At 48.5% G+C, this 25,727-nt stretch overlaps 1 protein-coding gene and 1 long non-coding RNA gene across 2 annotated transcripts in view; one reads left to right on the forward strand and one right to left on the reverse strand.

Moving 5' to 3' along the window:
- Positions 1 to 3,129, reverse strand: part of SLC1A4 (solute carrier family 1 member 4) — a 26,624-nt gene extending 23,495 nt beyond the window's left edge. Inside the window, exon 1 of the mRNA XM_051837940.2 lies at positions 2,291 to 3,129. Within this exon, the coding sequence (XP_051693900.2) occupies positions 2,291 to 2,817 (527 nt within the window). The 5' untranslated portion in view covers positions 2,818 to 3,129. The remainder of the gene's footprint in view (positions 1 to 2,290) is intronic.
- LOC127488483 (uncharacterized) lies at positions 1,285 to 12,147 on the forward strand. The gene is made up of 3 exons (XR_007916203.2): positions 1,285 to 1,966; positions 10,156 to 10,355; positions 11,884 to 12,147. It is a non-coding gene; the product is annotated as an uncharacterized lncRNA (long non-coding RNA).
- The last annotated feature ends 13,580 nt before the right edge of the window (positions 12,148 to 25,727 follow it).

The raw sequence follows: 25,727 nt of genomic DNA on the forward strand, positions 1-25,727 counted from the left end.
CGAGCCTTGAACCTTGCGGGAGGAGACCCTCAGTTCTTCTGAGTCACTCCATGACCTTGAGCAAATCACTTAATCTCTCCACATGTCAGTTTGCTCAATCATAAAATAGGATCATACCACCTGCTACACCTTTATCTATGAGCTGCGGAGCTGAGGTTGGCTGCGGGAAGTGTTAAGAAACACTACCTACCCTCAACAAGCCACCACAAAGGTTTTCTTAGCCTTCCCAGGCAGGTGCGCAGGCCAAGTCACTGAAAAGTGGGCCCTATGCTCAACACTAAGTGGTGACGCTGGATCACCCCCTGCGGAAGCAGGAGCTGCAGGGGCTTGCATCTAAAAGCTGATCAGGAACCGAGAAGTCCCAGCTGGGCTGCTGGTAACAAGGAAGCCACCCACCTCAGCACCTGCTCCCCTGGGTTTTGACCTTCTTTTGGAGATGCAATATTAGTGACTTTCCTTATGGGGTATCACCAGCAGCACAGAGCTTAATATGTACCCTTTCTCCCAGGGCCACAGATCCCAGCCAAAAAAAAAAAAAAAAAAAAAAAAAAATCCTTTAACCCCATAATTGCCTTCCTTCCCTGCAAAAGCTGACGGATATGCCAGAGGGAATAAGCCAAAGGTGCTCTCAGTGTTAGCACACCCCTGTCAGCATACATCTAAAGGTCACTCTCCAGAGGCGGCGTCTGGCCTGCAGTTCAGATGCTGGCATCTCCTTCCCACCAGAGCGCCTGCCTCTGGCTCCTGACTCCAGCTTCCTGCCCCTGCGGACCCTGGGAGGCAGCGGTGATGGCTCCCTGCCACCCATGTGGGAGACTTGGATTGAGTTCCCAGCTTCTGCCTAGCCCGGCCCAGTCCAGTCCCGGTCACTGCCAGCATTTGGGGAGTGAACCAGTAGTTGAACTTTAAAAGTCTCCCCATGGGAGACCAGGAGAAGCACCTGGCTCCTGCCATCAGATCAGCGCGGTGTGCTGGCCGCAGCGCGCCGGCGGTGGCCATTGGAGGGTGAACCAACGGCAAAAGGAAGACCTTTCTCTCTGTCTCTCTCTCTCACTGTCCACTCTGCCTGTCAAAAAAAAAAAAAAAAAAAAAAAAAAAAACAACCAACTCCCTAAACTCCAACTATCAAGCTGCCAGACAGGGAACAAAAGCTGCAGTGCCATCACATTCAAGAACTTTTAGTCCTCATCAGTGTTTTCCCCCTTATAAGTGGCCTGGATTGTTACTGCTGCTGCTATTGCTTTAAGCAAACAGTCTCTCCCTTAAGAGACAGACAGGCATCACATTTTCCAAAGGGAGAAATGCAAACAGCAGGAAAGCAATCACTTTGCCCAAGGTTAGCCGCTTTTCACAGCCTCAGCAATGAGGAGCTTTGCCTCAGTGACTCAAGACAAAACATACCTCGGAGGCCCGGAATCCACAGTTAGCAGAAACCTGGAGGAGGAGCCAGCTGGACGCCTCACTCAGCTGAAGGGGTTGCATCAGCCAAGGGAGGACTCCCCCATCTGAGAACCTCAGGCTAATGGAGAAGCCAGGAGAGGCTGAGCTCCTGGCAACTACACATCATCAGCTCAAGGGCTGAGAGGAAACTTCTAAAAGTCACAAAAAGCAGGCAAACCAAGTGAAGATGCGTCTCTCCCTCTCCTCTAGCTCTCACGCCTTCCCACAAAGCAAATCCTTTGAAAGCCGCAATCCTCTGCCAGGGGTCCTGACTGGGGTGGACAGCAACCTGCTCCAAGGTCCCAGGAGAGGTAACGGCTTCCCACCCTCACCTTGGGTCCACTGACAGCTCAGGAGATGCAGATCTTTGGCGCTGCAGCAGCAGGCCATGGGTTGCAAGTGGGATGGCCCAACAGGTAAAATTTAACCAGTGTTCCTAGAGACTTTGGGCCACGGTGGGGAGAGGTAATTGGGATGAAGACACGAGCGTGGTGGAGACATTTCTACCGGCGCACGCAGCCTGAGAGTAAGTATAAGGACTGAAGTTAAGGCGGGAGCTGCCGTGCCTCACACACACACCGAACGGCAGGCCTGGTTCTTGTTAGAAGATGTAGCCCGCTGCAGGATCGCCCCGCGCGCCTCGGCAGTCCGTACCGGCGCAGGCAGAAGGCGGACTTCGGGCGGTATCTGGATGTTTTTAACAGCCTTAAAGGCCACCAGTAGCCGATTAAGGGCTAATTCTTAGGAGAATAGGAGAGTATGAGTGTGTGTGTGTGGGGGGGGGGGGACTGGAGGTCGTTGGAGAGCTGGTGCCTCCCTCCCACTGCACCCCCCGCGAGGAGAGCATTACCTGGCCAGGTCGAGGAAAGAGTCCACCGTCTCTTTGGGGACCGGTGGAGGACCCGAGTCCTCCAGCCCCAGGTCGCTGGTCTGCAGGGTTTGCGCACCGGCTCCGGGCTTGATGATGAACGCCAAGGCGACGGCGAGCGCCGAGGCACCCAGCGTGGTGAGGCCAAAGTAGGCTATGGCGATACCGCCCAGACGCCCGAGCGAGCTGGCGTCGAGCGAGGCGGCGCCCGACACCAGGCTGCAGACCACCAAGGGCAGGATGATCATGCGCAGCATGCGGAGCAGCATCTCGCCGGGGAAGGCCAGGTAGATGATCTGCGTGCGGGTCAGCTGCACCCCGCGTAGCGCCGCGCCCAGCCCCGCGCCCGCCAGCACCCCGGACACGGTGAGCAGCACCAGCGCATGGCGCCGCAGGAAGCCGGCGAGGCCCCCGGAGCGCCCCACCACCGTTTCCTGCGCGCCGGGCTCCGCCGCAGGCCCCCTCTGGGCGCTGTCGAGGTAGCCGTTGGTCTCTCTGCCCTTCTCCATGGCGCTGCCCGGCGTCCGGGCCGGCGGCGGCAGGGAACTGGGGCTCTGGGAGAAGACGCGGTTCCCAATGAATGGATCCGGCGGAGCTTGGCAGGGTCTGCCGGCTGTGCCCCGCAGGTTCTGGGAGCCAGCCCCGGGGCGGGGTGGGTGGGTGGGTGGGTGTCTCCGGGCTAGGGCGGGCGCAGGTGCGGAAGAGCGAGGAGAGGTGTGAGACAGCGGGCAGTTGCTCCGGTAAGAGCGGATCGCGCCGCGCCCAGCCTCCCCAGGGCAGCCGCGGGCTGGAGATGATGCAACGCGCGAGGCGCGAGCGAGGACGCAGACCGCCGGCGAGGGAGGGCTCGGGGCGCGGCCGGCCCGCCCCGCCCCCCGGCCCGTCGGCCAATCAGAGCCTGGCCGCTGCCCGTCGCCGCGGGGGAGGGGCGGCCCGCGGGGGCGCGGGCAGGGCTACGCGATACCCGCGCGTTCGGCTGCCTTGCGGGCACTGGGAGAACAACCCAGAGTCGCTGGCGCTCGCTGGGCCTCTTCCAGCCGGCGGGGTTTCGGACTTCCGTGGTGGAAGGCCTAGAGAATGTGGAAGGTCGCAGAGGCCCTTCTCCGGGGGACTGGGCGAGCAAGAGGGTCCCCCTGCGGGGTCCTGCGAGCGCTTTTGCTGGGCTCTCCGGCGAGGACGCCGGGGGCCCTCCCCCTGCTACCCGAAATCCTTTCCTGGACGCGTGGTAACCAGCGTAGGCCCGGGCCTTGGAACAAAGCGTGGCGGGTGCACGCAAGGACTGACGGAGGGTTGGGGGGACCGCACCCGCCCGTTTAGGGTTCTAGGTTTTCCCATAAGTGAGAGGGGACTCTCCATGGCACCAAACCCGGAGCCCGGGCCTCCGCAGCGTGCCCCGGGGCGCTCGCCCGGCCCGGTCCTGGGTCGCCTGCGGGGTGCGGTGGGAAGACACCCGAGGGAGGTGCTGCTCTCAAGCCACTGCTGCCACTCCAGTCGCTTCTCTGCCGCCTGGCCGCAACAGAAACGCACCAGCCTCTGCGTTTTAACCTCTTAGATCCCCGGCCCAGCCCTGGCACAGTTGGGCCGCCCTGAAACATGGCTCCTGGCTCATTTTGTGTCGTTTTTTTGTCGAACATGTGTCCTGAACTCGCCAGATTCGAGGGAAACTTCTGCAGAGTTGTGTGACGGTGTCCCATTTAGTTGATTGTTCTCTTTTTCTCATTCTACTTTTGAGTGGAAGGGTCTTCTAAGAAGAGTTCTCTGGGATGGACCCCTGAAGGAGCCGCGGCTTCCTGGGAGATTTCTCGCTGAAAAAGCCCTCTCAAAACGGGTCACAGCAGATACATAGGAACCCTGAGAAGCTGTCCGGAATTTGAGACGGGGAGGGTTTTATCACTTGAATCCAGTCACTTACTGGCTGGAGCTTGTTTTAGGGCTTTTTGGAGAGTGAGGAGATCTTGACAGTTGAGCTCCTGGTATTTTTTTTTAATCGGATTTTCCAGAACGCAGTGTGTTTCTGTGTGCACTGGAGAAAGAGTGAGTCCCTGTAGATGCAGGCTCTGGTTTGCCAGTCAGCCCTTCCCTTTGCTTTTACAGCCACCGTCGTGCAAAAGATGATCCAGTTATGCCCCCAGAAAGGACTGTCCAGCTCCTGCCTCACCCCCGCACCTGGGTAACCAGCAGGCATCCCCACTCAGCATGGCCAAGGCCAAGCTCCTGATTGCTCCCCAGCCTGCCCCTCCTTCTGACCCCTGCTTCTGGTAGCAGCAGCACTGCTGGCCCAGTCACATCTGGGAGACTTCAGAGTGACCTTTGATTCTTCCTCTCTGGTGTCGCATTTGATCAGCCGCCAAGTTCCACGGGCTCTGCTTTTGCAATCTTTGCCACATCCATGCCTCCGTGCCATTCCTGCTGCTACCACATTGGCCCAGTACTCATTTCTCTTCTTATCTGGGCTATCGAAATGTTCTCCTAATTAGTCTTCCCACCTCCAGAGCGCCTCTTGTTCCAAGCATCCTGTATTCCTCCAGCCCCCAGGTCAAACTTCCAAATGAGTAGTTTACATGTTAGGACTACGTTCAGCTTGCACTCAGCAGGAATAAAGGAGAAAGGAGGGCATGCCTTCTCCCTTAAAGAACACCACCTAGGGCTGCTGTTGTGGCATAGTGGGTTAAGCAGTGGCTTATGGCGCCAAGATCCCTGGTTGTATTCCAGCTTCCCCATTCCTAATCCAGCTCCCTGCTAATGGCCTGCAAAAGCAGCAGAAGATGGCCAAAGGGCTTGGGCTCCTGTACCCATGTGGGAGACCCAGAAGAAGCTCCTGGCTTCAGATATGCCCAACCCCACCCAGCTGTTGTGGCCATTTGGGGAGAGGACCAGCGGATGGAAGACCTCTCTCGCTCTCGCTCTCGCTCTAACTATGCCTTTCAAATAAATAAATTTTAAAAACAAAACAAAAGAACACTGCCTAAAACTCAAGCACATTATTTTGCTTCTGTTTTCTGAGAATTCAGTGCAATGACCACACCTGGCTGCTTCATTTTGCACAGGCATGCACCCAGTTAAAAATGGGGCTTTATGTTACTAATGGAGCACAGAAGAATGCTATCAAAGAGTACCTCCTTCGTGTCTCGTCTTGCTCAGAAGCTTTCATGGGCTTAAGAGCATGTTCCTCATCCTGACATTCAGGCCCCACCATGAGCTGACCTCCGCTCACTCTCCAGCTCGTGCCCTCCAGGCATGAAGCAAAAATAGGACTGTACTGCTCCCACGTTGTATATATATTTTTTTCTGGCCTCTCCATCCAGTTGCATTTCAGATACCATTTCCCTCCCATTGCCTTTGTGAATCACTTGCTACCCATAGCTTTTTGCACCATTCCTGTGCACCCCAGAGCTGTGTTGAGAGTTAGCTCTCTGTTGGGAGCGGGGAACTCCCTGGATGACTAACACTTTCCCTAGATATGATTGTGATGCTGAGTGGACAGCAGTGTTTGAGGACGCTCTATTCCATGCCCGGCGTAACTGACATTGAAGTAGCAAAAACCTCTGCTTAGGAAAGAGTTGTTCTCTGGGGGCCTCTTTCAGGACCTGGCTGCCTATAGCTGCTGTGTGAGGCAAACCATGAAACAAGCATCCTCTCCTAGCCTGTTGGGACAGTGATGATGCTACCATACCTTCGTGAAAGGCTCCCACTTTATCCCTTTTTTCTTAATTACTCTCCTTTCACTATTACATTTTTTCATTTTTTTTGTCTTGCATAATTTTACATGTTTCCTGCTTTTAGATATTTGGTGCCCCCACCTCCAAAATATGACCTATGTGTTCTTGCTGGGTTCTAGATGCATGCATACCAAGTCACAGAAATGCATTAAAAGTGATTTAATCTGACATCACTCCCCATAATCACCGCCTCCATCAAATGCTTGATTCTTGTCACAGATTGGAATACCATTCAGCAGGTGCTTCCTCCATTCTTCCTCCCACTTGCATAAGCTAGGGTTGGGCCACACTGAGGCCAGGAACCAGGAGCTTATTCACGGTCTCCCACATGGGTGCAGGGGCCCAAGCAATTGGGCCATCTGCTGCTGTTTTCCCAGGCCATTAGCAGGGAGCTGGATCAGAAGTGGAGCAGCTGGGACTTGAACCAGTGTCCATATGGGGTGCCAGTACTGCAGGCAGCAGTTTAACAATGCCAGTCCTGCCCTTGGACTTCTGCATACCTACAATACAGCATGCCTTGGGTAGATGCTGCCCCTTCAGGCCTGTAGCAGAAAAATCTTGACCACACCTTACTGCCTCACAGCCTGAAGAAGAGCATCCCCTCAACTCATGGACAAGTGAGAAAAACAGAGAGGTCTTCAAAAAGGTCATGGAAAAATATGTATCATTAAAAACTATGCATGCATTTAAAATTTTTCTTCAAAATAAACTTCTCTTTTAATTCAATTTTTAAAAAAGATTTTCTTTATTTTATTTGAAAGGCAGAGTTACAGAAAGAGAAGGTGAGACAGAGTGAGAGATCTTCCATCAGCTGGTTCACTCCCCAAATGGCCAGAAGGGCCAGGGCTGGGCCAGGCAGAAGCCAGGAGCCAGGAGCTTCCTCCAGTCTCCCATGTGGGTCCAGGGGCCCAGCGTCAAACCAGTGCTCATGTGGAATGCCGGTGTCACAGGCAGTGGCTTAACCCATTACTATAATGCCAGTCCTTAATTCCATTTTTGACAAATTTGTTGACATACCCTCATAAGTGCTTGTAGGAAACTCACAGAGTTTAGAGTCATGCATTAGGCTGCATTATTGTGGCACAGCTGAGTAATGCAAATACTCTCTCCCCCATCTGCTCCAATGACCTCTTCCTGAGTAACACGCCACCATCAGATAGGCTGGCATAAGACAACAACCACCGTCTGATGTTTGTGGTTATGTAGACCACAAGTTCACCCCACGGTCTTTGCATCTGCCCCATGATGACTCAAGTCCCACCTGGGGCTGGGGATGGCTGGGACCTGCTTAGTGGGTATCACACGCCTGTGGCCTTGGCTATAGCTTTCTACTAGAACTCTTGTTCTAGTAAACCCACATCATGTCAATCTTTCATTCATGTGACTGGTCCCTGGGCTAGTGTGGCTGCAACAGCTGGGACTGGCTAGGCCTCTCTGTGCATGTGTGTGTGTGCATGTGTATGTGTGTGTGTGTCTAGGTTGGGCTTACTCACCCATAGCAATTTCAAGGAGGTCAAACTTTTTACATAGAGGTTGACATCCCCCAGAGTGAATATCTTAAGGAATAGGAGAGGCTGCAGGACTTCTGACCTAGTCTCAGAAGTCCCAGAACATCACTTCTTTTACATTCTGATAGTCAAGAAAATCACTAATGGGGACTGCATTGTGGCGTAATGGGTTAAGCTGCCACCTACAATGCCAGCATCCCATATTCGAGTCTTAGCTGCTCCACTTCTGACCCAGATCCCTGCCAAAGCACCTGGGAAAGCAGTAGAAGATGGCCCAAGCCCTTGGGCCCCTGCACCCACGTGGGAGATCCAGAAGAAACTCCTGGTTCCTGGCTTTGGCCTGGCTTAGTCCTGGCCACTGTGGCCATTTGAGGAGTGAACCAGCAGATGGAAGACGTCTGTCTGTCTCTCTCTTTCTCTTTCTCTCTCTCACTCTCTTTCTCCCTGTGTAAATCTGGCTTTCAAATAAATAAAATCAATCTTTAAAAAAGAGAAAAGAAATGACTAAGCCCAGCCCCAAATCAAAGGAGAGGAATTAGACACCCCCTGCAGTGGAAGGTGTACCACGAACTCTCAGCTGTGTTTGACTCATGGTGGTATCCCTGCCTAAATGCTCACGCGGTGTGGGCCAGAGCAGAATACATAAATCACTAATTCCAGAAGGGCCAAAGCTCTGGTGACTGCACAATTCTATTAGAAAGCTCCTCTGGACAGTCTCCTTAATAAATGGTGCTGGGAAAACTGGATTGCCACATGTCCACATGCTGAAAAATGAAATTACACCCTCATTTCACACCATATACAAAACCAAGTGAAAATGGGTTAAAAGCTTTGATATAAGACCTGGAATTGGCCGGTGCCATGGCTCACTTGGCTAATCCTCTGCCTGTGGCACTAGCAACCCAGGTTCTAGTCTCAGTTGCTTCTCTGCCAGCCATAGCGGCCATTTTGGGGGGTGAACCAACGAAAGGAAGACCTTTCTCTCTGTCTCTCTCTCTCTCTCAGTCTAACTCTGCCTGTCAAAAAAAAAAAAAAAAGATCTGGAATTGTGAAACTCCTAGAATAAAACACAGGGGAGAGTTCCATGGCTTTGGCTAGGCAATGATTTTTTTTCAAACGTGATCCCAACAGCACAGGCAATGAAAGCAAATACAGACAAATGCAGTTACATCAAACTGGAAAATTTCTGCACAGCAAAGGAAGCAGCAGAGTGAGGAGACCGTCTGTGGAGTAGGAGAATATATTTGCAAACCATCCGTCACATCAGGGGTTAATATTTAAAATATGTAAGGAACTCAATAATAACAGAATAATCCAATTTAAAAATGAGCAAAGGAATTGAATAGGCATTTCTCAAAAGATGGAAATAACAGGTTTATGAAAAAGACGTCCAATGTCACTAACTGCCACATGGCTTGGGGGCTGGCACTGTGGTGTAGTGGGTAAAGCTGCTGCCTACAGTGCTGGCATCCCATATAGGCCCCAGTTCGAGTCCTGGCTGTTCCACTTCTGGCTCATTTTCAGGGAGCTGGATTAGAAATGGAGCAGCCAAGACTTGAACTGGCACCCATGTGGATGCTGGCAGTGCAGGCAGCGGCTTTACCCGCTAAGCCACACTGCCAGCCCTGGAGAACATTGTTAAATGAAATCATGGAAAGACAAATAGGATATGATCTTGCCTATATGTGGAATCTAAAACAGTGAAAATCACGGAAATAGAGTAAAATAGGGGCCAATGTTAGAGTATGGTGGGCTAAGGCACCACATGATGCCATCATCCCATTATCAGAGTGCAAGATCTAGCCCTGGCTGCTCTGCTTCAGATCCAGCTCCCTGCTAATGCGCCTGGGACACAGAAGAACACGGCTCAACTACTGGGGCCCCTGCCACCCATGTGGGGGACCCTACCTCCTGTCTTCAGCCTGGCCCAAGACCTGGCTGTTGTGGCCATTTAGGGAGTGAACCAATGGTTAGAAAATCTCTTTCTGTCACTCTACCCTTCAAATAAATAAAATAAAATATTTTTAAGAAAAAAATGGAGTGAAATGTGGTTACCAGAGGCTGAGGGTGGGAAGACTGGGGAGATGTGGGCCAAAGGGCACAAGATTTCAGTTAGACCAGAGGAAGAATGCTAGAGAGCAATTGTGTATCTTGGTGATATAGTTCACGACAACATATCATATACTTGAAAATGGCCAGAAGAGCACATTTGAGGCAGGGCCGGGGAACGTCTGGCCTGCAGGCTGTACAAGGCCCACAAAATCACATGGTCCGACCCTGCCAAGGCAACCGCAGGCAGGACTCAAAATTCAGCAAATTTATAGCAGACTAATTTTGCAGGTGAAAATTTTGTGTGGCCTGCGAAGGATGTTGTAAATATCCACGTGGCCCCTGGCAACAAAAAGTTTCCCCACTGATTTACGGTTTTCTCACTACCAAAAAAATGATGATGCGAGGTTATACCTATTAAAGATACATTAATTTAACCTTGCCACATGGCGCACATATATCAGGACATCCTGTTGAACACCATAAATATACACACTTTTTATTTTTACTTTGGAATCATTTAATCTTTTTTTTTTTTTTTTTTTTTTTTTTTTTTTTTTTTTTTTGACAGGCAGAGTGGACAGTGAGAGAGAGAGAGGAGGGAGAGAAAGGTCTTCCTTTATCGTTGGTTCACCCCACAATGGCCGCTGCGGCCAGCACACCACGCTGATCCGAAGGTAGGAGCCAGGTGCTTCTCCTGGTCTCCCATGGTGTGCAGAGCCCAGGGACTTGGGCCATCCCTTGGGGCAGCCGAAGGATGCAGTGGAAGAGGTAAGATGTTAACTCCTGCTGAGACTAGATGAGCATGTAGGTGTTTGCTGTTCTTGAACTTTTCCATATGTTTAAAATTACCAGATAGAATAAATGATGGGGGGAAAGGTCCCATGTTTGATTTTTCTGCACAGCAGTTGAGCAACCTTAGGGAAAAGGCATGTGTTACAGAAGCTTAGAGCTGGGAGAGGGCGTGTGGCTTAGAGCTGTGGCTCTCCATCATTTTCCATTGGGACAGACAGGATAAACAGCCCTCATTCACAGTGCCCACAGCCATGGGTAGGCCTGGGTGTAGATGTAATTCCTGGCTAGTGACTTGGAATGCGACAGATTTTCCTTACACTCAGGAAACAATGTTGGCATGGCAGTAAGTGGTGTCATCACAGAGGTAACTTTGAATTCATTCTAATTTATTTATTTTTTATTTAATTTTTAAAAGATGTATTTATTGATTTGAAAGGCAAAGTTATGGAGAGGCAGAGGCAGAGAGAGAGAGAGAGAGAGAGAGAGAGAGAGGTCTTCCATTTGCTGGTTCACTCCCCAAATGGCTGCACCAGCCAGGGCTGGGCTGATCCAAAGTCAGGAGCTAGGAGCTTCTTCCAGGTCTCCCACACGGGTGCAGGGGCCCAAGGACTTGGGCCATCTTCTACTGTTTTCCCAGGCCATAGCAGAGAGCTGGATCGGAAGTGGAGCAGCTGGGACATGAACTGGTGCCCATATGGGATGCTGGCACTGCAGACAGCAGCTTTACTTGCTATGCCATAGTGCCAGCCCCTCTAATTTATCTTTAAAACAATAATGTCCTAACTTCTGTACTTTTGTGTAGAAGGGACTTGAAAATTCACTCAGTCATTCTGATACACACAGAATATACAGATTCTTCACCATGTGAAACTGATCTAAGCTTTGTCTCCTCTGGGTCACTACACGAGGAGAAAATGGACCTTACCTCACCAGAGAAAATAATGGAATCCTTTCCAGTCGAAATGCCTCACATGGTTAACTCAGGCTTCTGGTAAATAGTCAGCATCTCACACTTCCTCTCCGTCAAAATGTGACTATAACATGATATGATTGTAGAAAACTGTAAGGGAAGCTACAATTTTTTAAAAATTGAGAGTGGTACTGTTAGGTAGGAAGTCAGTTATGAGCTTACGTGTGTGTGACATAAAGGCCTAAAGAGAAGACATCTATGTCCAGCATATGCATCTACATCTCAAAGTCATCCCGATAATGCTTCAGGGGCAGCCCAGTGTTTGCATCCTGCCCTGCCCCCTTCTACCTGATAACCTGCCAGGTGGAGGTTCCCACCCCTTCTCTCTGACAAATCTTCCACAATCTCCCAGATGCAGCCCAGTATCTGCATTTCAAACACCCTGCTCGGGATCCCCATTCTCTAGGGGGTCCTGCTCACCCTTCCTCTGAACCCAGGATGGCATCAGCTAGGCTTCCTCCTGTCTGATACCTTCAGGGGAAAACTCAGATAGGAGCTTCTTAATATTTACAGCCATAAAATCCTTTGTTTCAGGAGGAGATGTGTGAAGACAAAGACCCATCTCATTAAAAATCCCCGGTGGCCTCAACCGGACTGCGCGCTCAGCCCTCTGCCTCTCTGCTGAGCCACCCGCCTGGTCTGGCCAGGTGTACTCCGCTCAACCATGTAAGCTCGCTCCTTCTTGCTCCCTCCCAGTCCGAGCAACTGCACTCTTTCCCAGGTCCTGTCTGGAGAGGTGCCCATCCATCCTTACAGATGTCCCCTCCCTAATAAACCTTGCTATTTTACCTCCCACTACTCTCTGTCTCACGCCTGAATTCTTTCTTGCGCGAAGACAAGAACCCTCCAATTTCTCTGGTTACAATACTTCACTTATAAGAAAGCGTGTAGACTGTGGCAGATTGCAAGGGCAATTCTTCGCTGCTGCCTGTGTGCTACCCCCCCAGTACTTTTCAAGGCCTTCCATCGCTGAGTGTGGCTCAGTGGCATGATTCTCCTGGGCCCTGCATGCAGCTGCCCTTGCAAACAAAGGTTTGAAAATGGCTTACGCCTTGGGCTGTTCTTTCACATCTGAACTGTTGCCAGGAGGCTATGCCTGGGCTTGCTGCTGGAGAAGCAGAGAAGCATAGGGCACAGTCCCCAGTCATCACAGTGGCGCGCATCTTGCATTGAGTACCAGCCAGTCTACCCCCAGATATAGGGGTGGGCAGAGCTGTCTACCTTCCACTCCCCCACCCCAGCATGAGCAACAAGCAGTTATTGTCGTAGGCCATAGAGTCTTGTGGTTCTTTGGTACTATGTTGGTCCAAGTCCTCCAAGAAGCAGATGCCAAGATGGCGTTAAAATGTAAAGGATTGTGTTAGGGGAAATCCTTATGAGACATCATCTGGAGGGAGTTGTGGGATAGGAGAGCTGTCCGAAGGCAATGCAGGTCTGACCCTTAGTGAAGGAAAGAGAAGCAAGGCTGAGTGGAAAGGCCCTAGACGGTCATGCAATGGAATGAAGGTGCAGCAAAGCACCACTGGGGAACCTCGAGGCAAAACCAGCTGTCAGAAGAGTCTGGAGCCTCCTAGGGACCAACCGGTATACATTAGCATCTCCATTGTGCTCAGCAGCTGGCTGGGAGCAACCTGTGGGAAGCATGGCCTTGCACAAGCACAGCAGCAGACTTCACACTAATTGGTCAGTTAGACTAACAAATCTGCCCGCTGCTTTCTTATGGCTGTCGCAGCCACAGACGTTACTGTGCTTGGGACCTACCTGAGACAGGCACGGAAGCTGCTCACTAGAGAACAGCGACCCTTCGTATGGACGGTCCTGCCTCCTAGGGCACATTTGGGAAATATATGTTGAGGGCTACTTGGTATTTCTTGGCTGCTGCAATGACTGGCATTTATTGGGCCTGGGCCAGAGATGCTGGAAGTCTTGTAGTGTCTAGAACCATCCTGCACAACAGACCTTCCCCCGTCCTTCACGACTTCTGACGCCATACATGAAGTCCACAAGGGGATTCTCTTTTAAACCATCCAGGCTGAGAACCCAATTCTGTTTTACCTGGAAACTTCACAAATTGTTTGCTCAATCTGAATAGGCACCGATTTTCCAAGATCGTAATTGCTATGGACATAGGAGAGAGGTTTTTCTTTGCTTATTTCAGGCTGTACTAAGTGTTGGTTGCCCTTTTTTGGACTCATGCCAACAGGCAACACTGTTTGGTGTCTAATTCACCAGTACAGCACTCCTAGGACTGCATCTGTGGCAGTCATTGCCCTGTGCAGTGGACAAAGTTCTGACTTCCTCCCTTCCCCCGGTGATCGTTCCTATATGATTGCAGTGAAACACACATCATTTTATTAAGTGATTTTTTAATTTTATTTTTAAAATATTTTTTCATTTATTTGAAAGGCAGGGTTCCAGAGATGCAGAGGCAGACAGAGAAAGAGAGGTCTTCCATCTACTAGTTCACTCCCCAAATGGCAGCCACGGCCAGAGCTGGACAGATTTGAAGCCAGGAGCCAGTAACTTCGTCTGGGTCTTCCATGTGGGTGCAGGAGCCTAAGGGCTTGGGCCATCTTCTACTGCTTTCCCAGGCCATAGTGGAGAGCTGGATTGGAAGTGGAGTAGCTGGGACTCGAACAGATGCCCATATGGGCAGCTTTACCCACTATGTCACAGTGCTGGCCCCTTAACTGATTTTTAAAAATATTATGTAGTAGGTAGTCTTTATGACTTAGGAGTTTCATTTCAGGGTAAAGAAAGTACCAGGTCTGACCTGTTGAAGGACCACTTCTGTAGATAGAGTGTCAAAAAACTAGCTAAGTGTTATAAGAGAAATGTTCACCCACAGGTACACATGTACACAAGTACACCCAAATGTACACACCCATATCAGCATGACTCACAATAACCAAGAAGTGGAAGCAACCTGGGTCCAGTGACAGATGTGTGGAGGAACACAATGCGGTCCAGCTTGCTCACTGGATCTACGGGCTTTGATCCGCAGAGTCAACCAACTCCTGAAAATATTCAGGAGGAAAAGAAGTCACACTCCTTGTCATTAATCTCCAAACGGTATAGTATAATAACCATTTACACTGTGTTAGTATTATAAGTAATCCAGAGATTTAAAGTATGTTGGAGGATGCATATAGGATATATGAAAATACTACACCATTTTGTGTAAGAGACTTCAGCATCCATGGATTTTGTTATCATCAAGGGGTTTTGAAACCAATTCACCTCCACCATGAAGGGACAGCTGAATATATGGGGGTACTTGAGAAACTGTATGGAAATAATGGAACTAAAAGGCAAGTTAATTATGTACAAAAAAGCATTGAAACCCATACATGTAAGGGGTCTGCATAAAGCTTCTGGGGGCGGGCGTTTTGCCTAGTGGTTAAGACGCAGGCTGAGACACCCACCCCACGCTGTGGTGCCTGTGTTTCAGTCCCGGCTGCTATCCTGGTTCCAGCTTCCTCCTAACACTGTGGGAGGCAGCCATGGAAGACTGCATTGAGTTCCTGGCTCCCAGCTTCAGCCTGACCCAGCCCTGGCCACTGAAGGCATTTGGGAAATGAATCAGAGGATGGGAACTCTCTATGTGTCTGTCTCTGACTCTCAAATAATTAAAAATTCATTTTTTAATATTTATTTTATTTATTTGAAAGAGTTACAGAGAGAGGTAGAGAAAGAGAGAGAGAGAGAGAGAGAGAGAGGTCTTCCATCCACTGGCTCACTCCCCATTTGGCCACAATGGCTGGAGCTGTGCCGATCTGAACCCAGGAGCCAGGAGCTTTCTCCAGGTCTCCCACGTGAGTGCAGGGGCCCAAGGACTTGGGCCATCTTCTCCTGCTATCCCAGGCCACAGCAGAGAGCTGGATCGGAAGAGGAGCAGCCAGGACTAGAACTGGTGCCCAAATGGGATGCCGGCATTTTAGGCCAGGGCTTTAACCCGCTGTACCACAGTGCCAGCCCCATAATTTAAAATTTAAAATAAAAGTTCATGAAAATGCAAAGCATGAAAAAATTGCATAGATTTCAAATTTTTGTACCAAAATAAACCTTTCTTTGAATTCTATTTCTCATGAGTTTTTTGAAGTAGACCGGGCTCCCGGAGTCTGTGTGGTGACTCCATGCCTCTTGCTCCCACCACGCTCCTCCCCTCAGAACAAATCAACCTCTACATCTGGCGCGCCAATGTGACTGAGAGAAAGCGTGTCAGACTCGGCGAGGTCCCCCCTGGATTTCGGCAAGTAGGCCCCTCGGTGTTTTGTGTGCTGTTCAGTTCTGTGAGGGTGAGCACAGAACCCCCTCCTACACCCCTTTCCTTGTCCTTGTCCTCGGTCTAAGTGACCCCAGGTTAGGCACGCACCACCCAGAAGTGTAAGGCCGCTTCTCGGCTCCTCCTTTTACTTTTGGTTCACCCGGCGAATTCACATAAGGGACTGATCATCCCAGAATTCGGAACCAAGTCATCTTCCTGCACTCAAGAGAGGTGACGCTCCGGAGACAGCGTGTGGGCATACAGCCTCGACCTAACGAATCAAGGAAGTCCCCCGCTAAGCACAGGATGTACTTAGATCTGATACACCACTGTCTGTCTGTCTGTCTAACGTAGGCAACCCCCTGCAAAATGCCATCAGCTGCTGAGGTGCTAGGAATTTGCCTTGTTATATCAACAGTGCTGTGCGTGTCTTTCCTTAAAGTTGGCATGGCGTGCTGCTCTTAAACACTCAAACATGGGAAAGATACCCCCCTCTCAGAAACCCACACAGATTACCAAACATAAAGAATCTGTGAGTGATAAGAGCCTGTCACTCCAGGCGTCTGCCTCACAGGAAACAGTGGATGACTTAGGGGGAGAGAGCTCCGACAGCGAAAATGACATGACAGCAGACAACGTAGCAATGCCTAGTTAGCCACCCCCCAGATACCCGTGGGATAAACTTAGATGACCTCGAGGCAATAACCCACACAAGGTCATCCCATCCATACCCAGTGAGGATCCCCACCTTTGTGGCAGTCCCCAGGCACCCCAGGCTCTCAGGGCAGCCACTAGACCCCAGCCCACCTGCATGTTTGCCTTTAATCTCGAAGTGGACACAAAATTCAGGCCCTGGATTCCAATGCCCATAAAAAGGCTTCTGCTAATCAAGGGCCAAGGATATGCTTGTGTCTTTCCAGAGAATGCAGGACAGCCCATTTGGGCACATCCAGAAACATCAAGCCTCCAACTGACAGCCAACCAGAACCAGCTGAACAGACTGAGAGCCCACCTTGTTAGCAGACACACCTGTCCTTTCATCCTACCCTGAGAAACTGCCCATAGCCACATCTGTTACTGTTTTATACTCCACTTAGCTCTGGTCAGCCACTCAAATGGCCCACAGCCTGCGTGTGGTCATGCCATTCCTGATTACCATTGTTCCTCATTCCTACCCCCATCTGAGCAAGCACTCCTGTGGTCTCCTATTTTGAGTGCTGGTTAGTCAATGACGGGTAAGATCCCCTGGGGGACAACCTAAGCCAGGCACAGCCGCATACGGAGACCACATGGAAACGGGGTCAACAATGGTATGGCCAAGAATCATGCCTCCCGTTGCTCAAAAATAAACGAAAAGGAGGAAATGTGGTGGAATGAGAAGGCCATGCCAAGATGGCCACTGGCAACAGGCCGTGATTGGATGGCTTTGGAAACCACACGACAACAGATCCTGACTGACAACAGGCTGTGATTGGATGGCTTCAGAAACTGCCTGGCAACAGGGTGTGATTGGTTAGGGCATAGACCACCCCTTGACCAGATTGGCTGCCTTGGCTATATAAGCTGCTGTAGCAACTGAAATAAATGAGTCTGCAGGCTGCCCGCCTCTGGCCTGCTTTCACCTGGCTTCCGGAGTCTGTGTGCTTGCCCCCACCATACTCCTCCTCTCAGAATGGATCCACAGCAACAGTCTTATGTCTTTTCTGTTGGTGATTCCTAGTATGATTTCTATTTTTTAATGGAACCTTATCTCTCCTGGTCAATAAACTGGTCCAGTGTGATATTGCTGTCACCTGTCCTCAGGGACCAATCTGGTATGGATCCATAGCACAGATGGATTTCAGTCTCTACAGTTAATTTCTACTAACAAGAACCAGGACTCTTTGGAGAGTTTCTGACTCCATGTTTGGGGCAAAGACAGTAGAAATGGGTCAAAGAATCTCATTGTAACAAAGCAAAATTCTCTAGGACTCTCATTGACCAAATTGTGACAACTTCAGCTTTGAACAAGGAAAAATAATCTGTGCAAAAACATGAGTACATAACCATTCCCAGAAGAGGCAGTAAGAGTTCAGCTTAGCCAACCAATGCTTTTCTTGGAATAAGAGCATCCTGGAGAGAGAGCTCTGATCCTGTGCCCCAGCCCCAAATAGTTACTCATATATTTATTAATTTAGCAGATAATTTTAATAAATGCTTATTGAATATCTAGTATGTGTGCTTTTTAGACATCTGGAATACAACAATGGAAAAATACACAAAAATATGCATTCCATGGAGCTTATGTTTTAGCTAAGAGAGATCAGCATGCAATATGCCTAATAAGGAAGTAGTTGATCCAATAGCTCAGAGGGTGATAAACACTATGGAAAAAAGGAAGTCAGAGAGAAGATCCAGAGATGGGAAGTTTGCAGTATTAAATTGAAACTCAGGGTAGGCTTCATTGTGAATGTGAGATTTGAGTGAAAACTTGAAGGAGGTGAGGAGAGTCCCCAGAGGAGTGTCGCACAGGGAAGAGCTGAATTGGAATCCCTAACTTGGAGGCATGTGTGCTATGCACAGGGAATAGCAAGGAGGCTAATGTGAGTGGGGGAAGTGAACAAGGGGCAGAGCAATAGGCATTGTGGTCAGAGAGGTGCTGAGGGGACCACACAGGTCTTGTAAGGACCTTGGTTTTCACCCTGGGTGAAGCAGAGTGCTGCCGTAGGATTTGGGGTTTGCTTGGGCACCTTATACAGAGTGGGAGTGTAGGGGATGGAAGCAGAGAGACCTGGTAAGAATCTATTATCTAAGTGCGAGATGACAGTGACTTAGGGTCATTGACAGAAGATGGTGAGAAATGGTTCACTTTTCCATTTAATTTGAAGGTAGAGCCCAAGAGATTTGCTGAAGGGCTGGACGTGGGATGTGAGACAGACTAGAGACAAGGATGACCATGTGGTTTTGGGCCTGAGCGATTTGTGATAGAAATGACATGCAGCTGAGACGGGTGAGGTTGGGCACAGCAAGGGCTGTGGGAGGTGAGGAAAGATGAAAAATTCAGAGGCTGGTGCTGTGGTGTAGCAGGTAAAGTTGCCGCCTGCAGCACTGGCGTCCCAAATGGGTGCTGGTTCGGGTCTCAGCTGCTCCACTTGTGGTCCACCTCCCTGCTAATGCTCCTGAGGAAAGCAGCAGAGGATGGCCCAAGTCCTTGGACTCTTGCAGCCACATGGGAGACCCAGAAGAAGCTCCTGGCTTTAGCCTGGCTCAGCTCTGGCTGTTGTGGCCATTTAGGGAGTGAACCAATGGATGGAAGACTTCTCTCTTTTTCTCTCACTCTTGCTCTCTTTCAAATAAATAAATAAATCTTTGGCCGGTGCCACGGCTCAATAGGCTAATCCTCCGCCTGTGGCGCCAGCACACCGTGTTCTAGTCCTGGTCGGGGCACCAGATTCTGTCCCGGTTGCCCCTCTTCCAGGCCAGCTCTCTGCTGTGGCCAGGGAGTGCAGTGGAGGATGGCCCAAGTGCTTGGGCCCTGCACCTGCATGGGAGACCAGGAGAAGCACCTGGCTCCTGGCTTTGGATCAGCGTGGTGTGCCGGCTGCATCGCGCCAGCTGCAGCGGCCATTGGGGGGTGAACCAATGGCAAAGGAAGACCTTTCTCTCTGTCTCTCTCTCTCACTGTCCACTCTGCCTGTCAAAAAAAATCTTTAAAAAAATAAAAAGAAATCTGAAAAACTCAGTTGTGGATCTGTTTGGTTTGAAATGTCCGTCTCACCATCTGAGCAGAGATGTTGAGGCAGCATTTGAGATCTGTGTCCAGAGTTGAGGGGAGAGGCATCTGAGCTGATAAATATTAGTCAGAATAGGCAAGGCTAGGATACAATAACAAACAACTACACAATCTCCCTGGATTAAACAAGTTGATTTTTTCACATGTAGGATTCTGTTCCATGTCATTCCCCTCTGCGTAGTCCTACTACTGGGACTATTGCTAAAGTGAGAGGCAGAAAGGAGCTAGAGCCTCGCACCCACAATGAAATACTTTCACTTTAAAGTAGTCACAAAATCTACTTATATTTCCTTGGCCAAAGTAAGTTCTATGGCCACAATTAACCTCAATGGAAAGAGGAAGTACAATTTTCCCATGCACCTGGAAAGGGAAGACCAGGACTACAGGTGAACAGCACTACTGCTTGCTAGAGCTGGAGATACACAATAGGGAATTGTTGGCTCAAAGATGGTAGTTAAAACCATAAGATGGATAAGATTGAAGCAGGGTGGAAGCCAGACTCACTAAATCAAGCCATCTCCTGACCTATGTGCCCATTTCCAGCTCCAGAACAAACAGGAGCAGAAACTCCTGAACGGTAACCACAAAAGACTGCCTACTGCCCTGTCAGGGACTTTCCCAACCTGCACGCATGCCCAGAACAGTCCAGTATGACCAATACGTGACCTTCCTGGGGAGGCACAGTGAGTGACACTGCGAATTTTGGTGTGTTGTATGCAAAATACCAGCCGTGCTCGTGCAGAACACTAATCCTACTGCAGCAAAGTTCATGGTCCAAGGAGGATGAGCCAGAGCTGCCACCAGCGCAGATGGGAGTGCTGTTTGCTAACGGGAAAGCACCACACCTCCCCACCTTGATAAAAGCACCTGTTCAGATCCCTTGGGAGAGCCAGTTGGTGGAAACGCCTCTTGAAAGGCTGTCTACCTTACATTCAAGCACAGGCCCCCTAAAATACCTTTTCTGGTTGCACACTGGCTTCTTGTCAATTTCTATTTGCAAGAAAGTCTAAGAAACGGGTTGGTAGCAAGATGACTTGGAAATGAGATAGAGACGTAGTTAGAGAAAATGGGAAGTTCAAGGGCTGAACCCTAGGGACCTTCACTATCTGGATCTCATAAACTCAGTTGATGTAACAAGCCTAAGATGGCAGTTCTGTTCCTCTTGGCTACATGAGTAATTTGTGACTCCAGGATGAAGTAATGAATTGAAAGCATTGTTACCTATCGCAAACTGTGCTTATATGAGTACATAAGTTTTAAATTTTTTGTGCTGCTCGCATGTTTTTTCTTTATGATCCTCTAAGTGATTAAAATAATTATATTTATTTGTTATTTATTAAACTTATAAATCTGCTTTGCCAGATTTATGAGTCACTTGATAATTAGGAAGATTTTATTTGTTAGATGTGTAAGTCTGCTGTCTGGTGTTTGTAGTTCTTGGGAGAATTCAGATATGTTATATTCATGACTGTGGCTTGAAGTCTACAGGAATTTAATTAATCAAATTTCTAAATATGCTAAATGTTTAGGGAGAAATTAATCTATCAAATACATATGCATATGAGAATGAATCAAACTGAAAACAATAGTATTTTTTTATTTTAACACGGAAAATTATTAGTTTTGTTCTGATTGGCCTAACTCCATCCTCATGGATGGATGTCTTCTGACGGACTGGCATTGCACTGATTATCAAAAATTCTGAATATTGTTGGTTATTTTAGATCACGGTTTGTTCCATGCCATTGTCTTTGGTCTCAAAGTCCCCACAGGCTGAAGTTTGTTGTCCTGACTTGCGGTCTCCTCTTGATGGCACCTCTCCCCAAACCCCGAAGTCTTCACAAGCACCTGTAGCAATGTCTGGATTCCCTGCACTTCTGGGAATAAGTGAGTCAACAGGGAACCTGTTAGCTGGGACCCTGTTTCATTCATCCTCCAATTCTTAGCAATTTATAAATTGCTAGGAGCTTTGCACTAAGGTCTGATACAGAGGTTTGTTGAACGATGTTGCAGTATGGTGTGGTGGTTTATTAAACTATGCTGATGAGTGTAGCTGTCAATCTAATAGTTTATTGAACAATGTAGCACTGGTGTAGTTGTTGAATGGTGTCACAGTATGGATTAGTGTGATGGGTGTAGCTGTGGTGGAATGGTTTTTGGTTTAATTGTTTCTTTGTCTGGAAAGGCAGATAGAGAGAGATCTCCCAAATGCTGTTTCATTCCCAAAATGCCTCTAGCAGCCGAGGCCAGGCCAGGCCGAAGCAGAGACTCAGGAACTCAATCCAGGTTTCCTATGTGGGTGTCAGGGATCCTGGTGCTTGAGTCATCACCTGCTATCTCCCAGGGTGCAAATCAGCAGAAAGCTGGAATTGAACTAGACTCTCCAATATGGGATGTAGCCATCCTAAGCGGCATCCTCACAGCTGTGCCCAATGACAGTCCCGTGTCTGTGGTGGTTTGTTGAACGTCATAGCTGAGAGGACTAGTGTGATTGATGCAGCGGTAGTGTCATGGTTTGCGGAATGGTGTGGCAATACAGAATAGCAGTTGATTGAATGGTGCAACAATACAGAGTGAGGAGTCAGGCACGGTTAACATCCTTCTCCAGCACTGGCTAACAATGTGATTGTGGGCGGGTTACTCAACCTTTCTGTGCAGCCCTTTATCTTCTATAAAATGGGGTTAACAACCTTTTGGTGATCCCAAAAAATCAAGCAAGTTTATGCACATTAAGTAATTAGCACCGTCCTGATCATCATAAATTACTTAATAAATGTTAACTGAAAAAATAAGCATGTAAAAACTTTTACTATTATTTTCCATGGTCTTGTCTAGCTCAGTTTGTAGAACTGGTTAATGAGTCAGAATGGGGAGAGGGAGGAACCTCTAAATTCTAAAAATTTCATCCAAGGAGAAAAACATTTGAGTTCTTGTTCATGACATGTTTTTATAAATGCAAGGAAGAATCCAAACAAAACAGCGCTGTGTAATGTGGGGAAAATTTGACATTTTCTGGTGAATTTGGCAGATCTGATTCCCTGTTTTCTTTCTTCCTTCCCGGCTTTCCTGGACTCTCGCGACGGCTGAGTTCTGGGGAGTGAGTCACCATCTACAGGGAGGCACTTGCTCAGGGCAGGGGGTTGAAAAATGCACACTGTGTCATGAAAGGTCATTGCTAGTCTACAGGAAGAGGACCGGGCACCTGGCCCTGCTTGGCAGCTGACCTTGGCCCTTGGCAATTATCCCCTGCAGGGTTGGCATGCAGCAGAAGTGGGCAGGTCATCCTGCTTCCTCTCTACCCCACACCCTCCTCCCACGCCCAGGGCCAGTGTGAAGGTCACCTGTCTCTCTTTTGAATCAGCTCTCTCGTTTAGGCTGCCCCAAGTCCTAGTTTACTGGGGACATTGACTGCTTTGAGCGGGAAGCAGATCCGCAGCTTGACAAGGAAGGCAGAGGGACCCCACCTAGCTGTACATAAGGAATAGTTAGCTCTGCACAGAAGGCATCCAAAGTGATGAGTCATGATGATCATACAGACCTTTGCTATGATGCGAGGACAATGACATTTTGTTTTCTTGATTTTCCTCTCCCAAATCTATAACCCTTGAATCCTGAGAAAAATAGCAGATAGTCCCAACAGAGAGATAGCCTGCAAAATACATGACCAGTACTTCTCAAAACAGTCAAGGTCATCAAAAGCAAGGAAAGTCCGAGAAACTGCCACACTCAAGAGAAACCTGGGGAGACACAATGACTCAGTATAGGGTATCCTGGATGGGATCCTGGGATAGAAGAGCACATTACGTAAAAACTAAGGAAATCGCATGAAGTGTGGACTTTATAACAACAACAACAACAACAATAGCATAACAGTAACAGTTCATTAATTGCAACAAATGTACCTTACTAATGAAGCTGTTGAAGATAGAGAAAATAGATAAAAGATTACTCATGAATTTAAACTGCTAATTTAACTAAAGATACCTTTTTTGATTCACGTGATCTAAACAAATCTCTCTATCAAATGTTTTAATTTTGTTGGTAGAAAGAAACTAAAAATGTTTAAGTCATTAACATGTTTATGCTTGGGTTTGCTGGTCAAACAAGTTACACTTGTGTTAGATATTTAAGCAATGTTTCCAAATGCATGTACTCTTGCCTTGAAATAAAAAAAATAGAGGAGAGTGAGTAGGGGCATTTTATCTCTACATCTCCATAATTTTTGTATAAATTGCAACTATTCTAAAATATAAAGGTTTGTTTAAAAAAAATCTCTGTGCAGCAGACCTGTAATGTGATGTTAGCATTGCTCACTGTGGTCTCCTGGAAGTGGAGAGGGCACAGGGCAGGGGCTGACACTCTGAGCCCCTGCTGTGCACAGGCTAGGGCATGGTGAGACTGAGATGGACACAATGGGCATGGCTTGGGCCCTGCATATGCAGTGCTAAGGATGGGAGGGGCTGCGGTGCACGAGATGGGCATAGCCTGAGCTCCAGCTGGGTGCAGGGATAGGGACTGGAGGTAGATAAAATGGGCACAGCTTTCCCTTGAAGAGGTTATAATCCAGCAGGAAAGGGCTTTAGATACTTCTACATTGTTTGCATTTTTCCTAACTTGATTTTTTTATGAATAAACACACAGAAAGCCAAATTAAAATGACTGGAAATAGGTTCTCCTTTATGAATGCTAACTTTGATTTCCTAGGACACATCAGAACCTATTCTTGGATTTTAAAATTTTGGGGGGGGCCAGCACTGTGATGTAGTAGGCTAAGCCTCCACCTGTGGTGCTGGCATCCTATATGGGTACTGCTTTGAGTCCTGGCTGCTCAACTTCCAATCCAGCTCTTAACTGATGGCCTGGGAAAGCAGTGGAAGATGGCCCAAGTGCTTGGGTCCCTGCACTCACGTGGGAGACCCAGAAGAAACTTCTAGTTGCTGGCTTTAGATTGGCCCAGCTCTGGCCACTGCAGCCATTTGGGGAGTGAAACTCTCTCTCTCTCTCTCTCTCTCTCTCTCTCTGTAAACTCTGCCTCTCAAGTAAATAAATAAATCTTAACAAAACATAAAATGTTTTTTAAAGCTAGATCAGAGATCTAGCAGTTTAGGATGATGTCTCCCCCCATTACCAAGCTTTGACCATGGAATATACTAGAAGGGCTCAAATATTAACAGAACATCAGCAGACAGGCACATGCTATAATCCGGCTTGTATTAGAGGAGGTCAGGGAAGGTCACACAAATGAATGTCCTTAAGGAAAAAATTAAAAGAAGACATCTTTTAGTTCACACATTCTTGTAACACTTTAAAAATGGCTTCTTAGGGGCCAGCATGTGGTGCAGTGGGTTAAACTGCCACCTGCAATGCCAACATCCCATATGAGTGCTGGTTTGAGTCCTGGCTGCTCCACTTCTGATCTGCTCCCTGCTGATGTGCCTGGGAAAGCAATGGAAGATGGCTCAAGTACTTGAGCACCTGCAACCATGTGGGAGACTGGATGAAGCTCTTGGCTCCTGGCTTTGACCTGAACCAGCCCTAGCTGTTGTGCCATCTGGAGAATGAACCAGTGGATGGAAGATTTTCTCTGCCTATCCCTCTCTCTGTAACTCTGCCTTTCAAATAAATAAATCCTTAGAAAATGGTTTCTTATACATTCTACATTTTTAAAAATATATTTTGTCTTTCATATACTGCATTTGCCTTAAATTCTTCTCTAAGATTTATTTGAAAGAGAGAGAGAGAGAGAGAGAGAGAGAGAGAGAGAATATGAATCTTCCATCCACTGGTTCACTTCCCGAATAGCCACAATGGCTGGGACTGGGCTGGGCCAAAGCCAGGAACCAGGAACATCGTCATCCTGGTAGCAGGAGCTGGTTCACTCGTTTGTTCTCTTCTGTCTCTCTCTCTGGAAACAGCATCACCAAGGTGAACAGGTCTGTCGGGGGCAGCCCTGCAGCCTCGGTTAGTCTATGCTGTGTGTGCTCCGTGCTGTGAAAGGTCCGTCCTTTTCTCCCTGTCAGAATATGAAAGCTTGGATTGCTCATCTTCATGTTATTCTAAGCTTGTGTTTGATTCAGGTACCCACTGAGAACCCCATGACTTTTCTTTTCATGGAAAGATTTCTTATTTTAGAATGGATCTAAGGAGAGCAAGTTAGTGTTATATAATTGTTTAATATCCAACAGAAATTGTTTAATATCACGAACACAGCTGCAAGTGACAAATAAGTGACATTTATGGTAATAAATTAATAGACGTACATGGGTGCTCACTGGGATTGCATTAAGCCACATGTATCAGAAATGTGACAATGGCTTAACTAAATAGGGATGTTTGTCT

This window comes from Oryctolagus cuniculus, chromosome 2, assembly GCF_964237555.1.
Source record: "Oryctolagus cuniculus chromosome 2, mOryCun1.1, whole genome shotgun sequence".
NCBI classification, from domain to species: Eukaryota; Metazoa; Chordata; class Mammalia; order Lagomorpha; family Leporidae; genus Oryctolagus; species Oryctolagus cuniculus.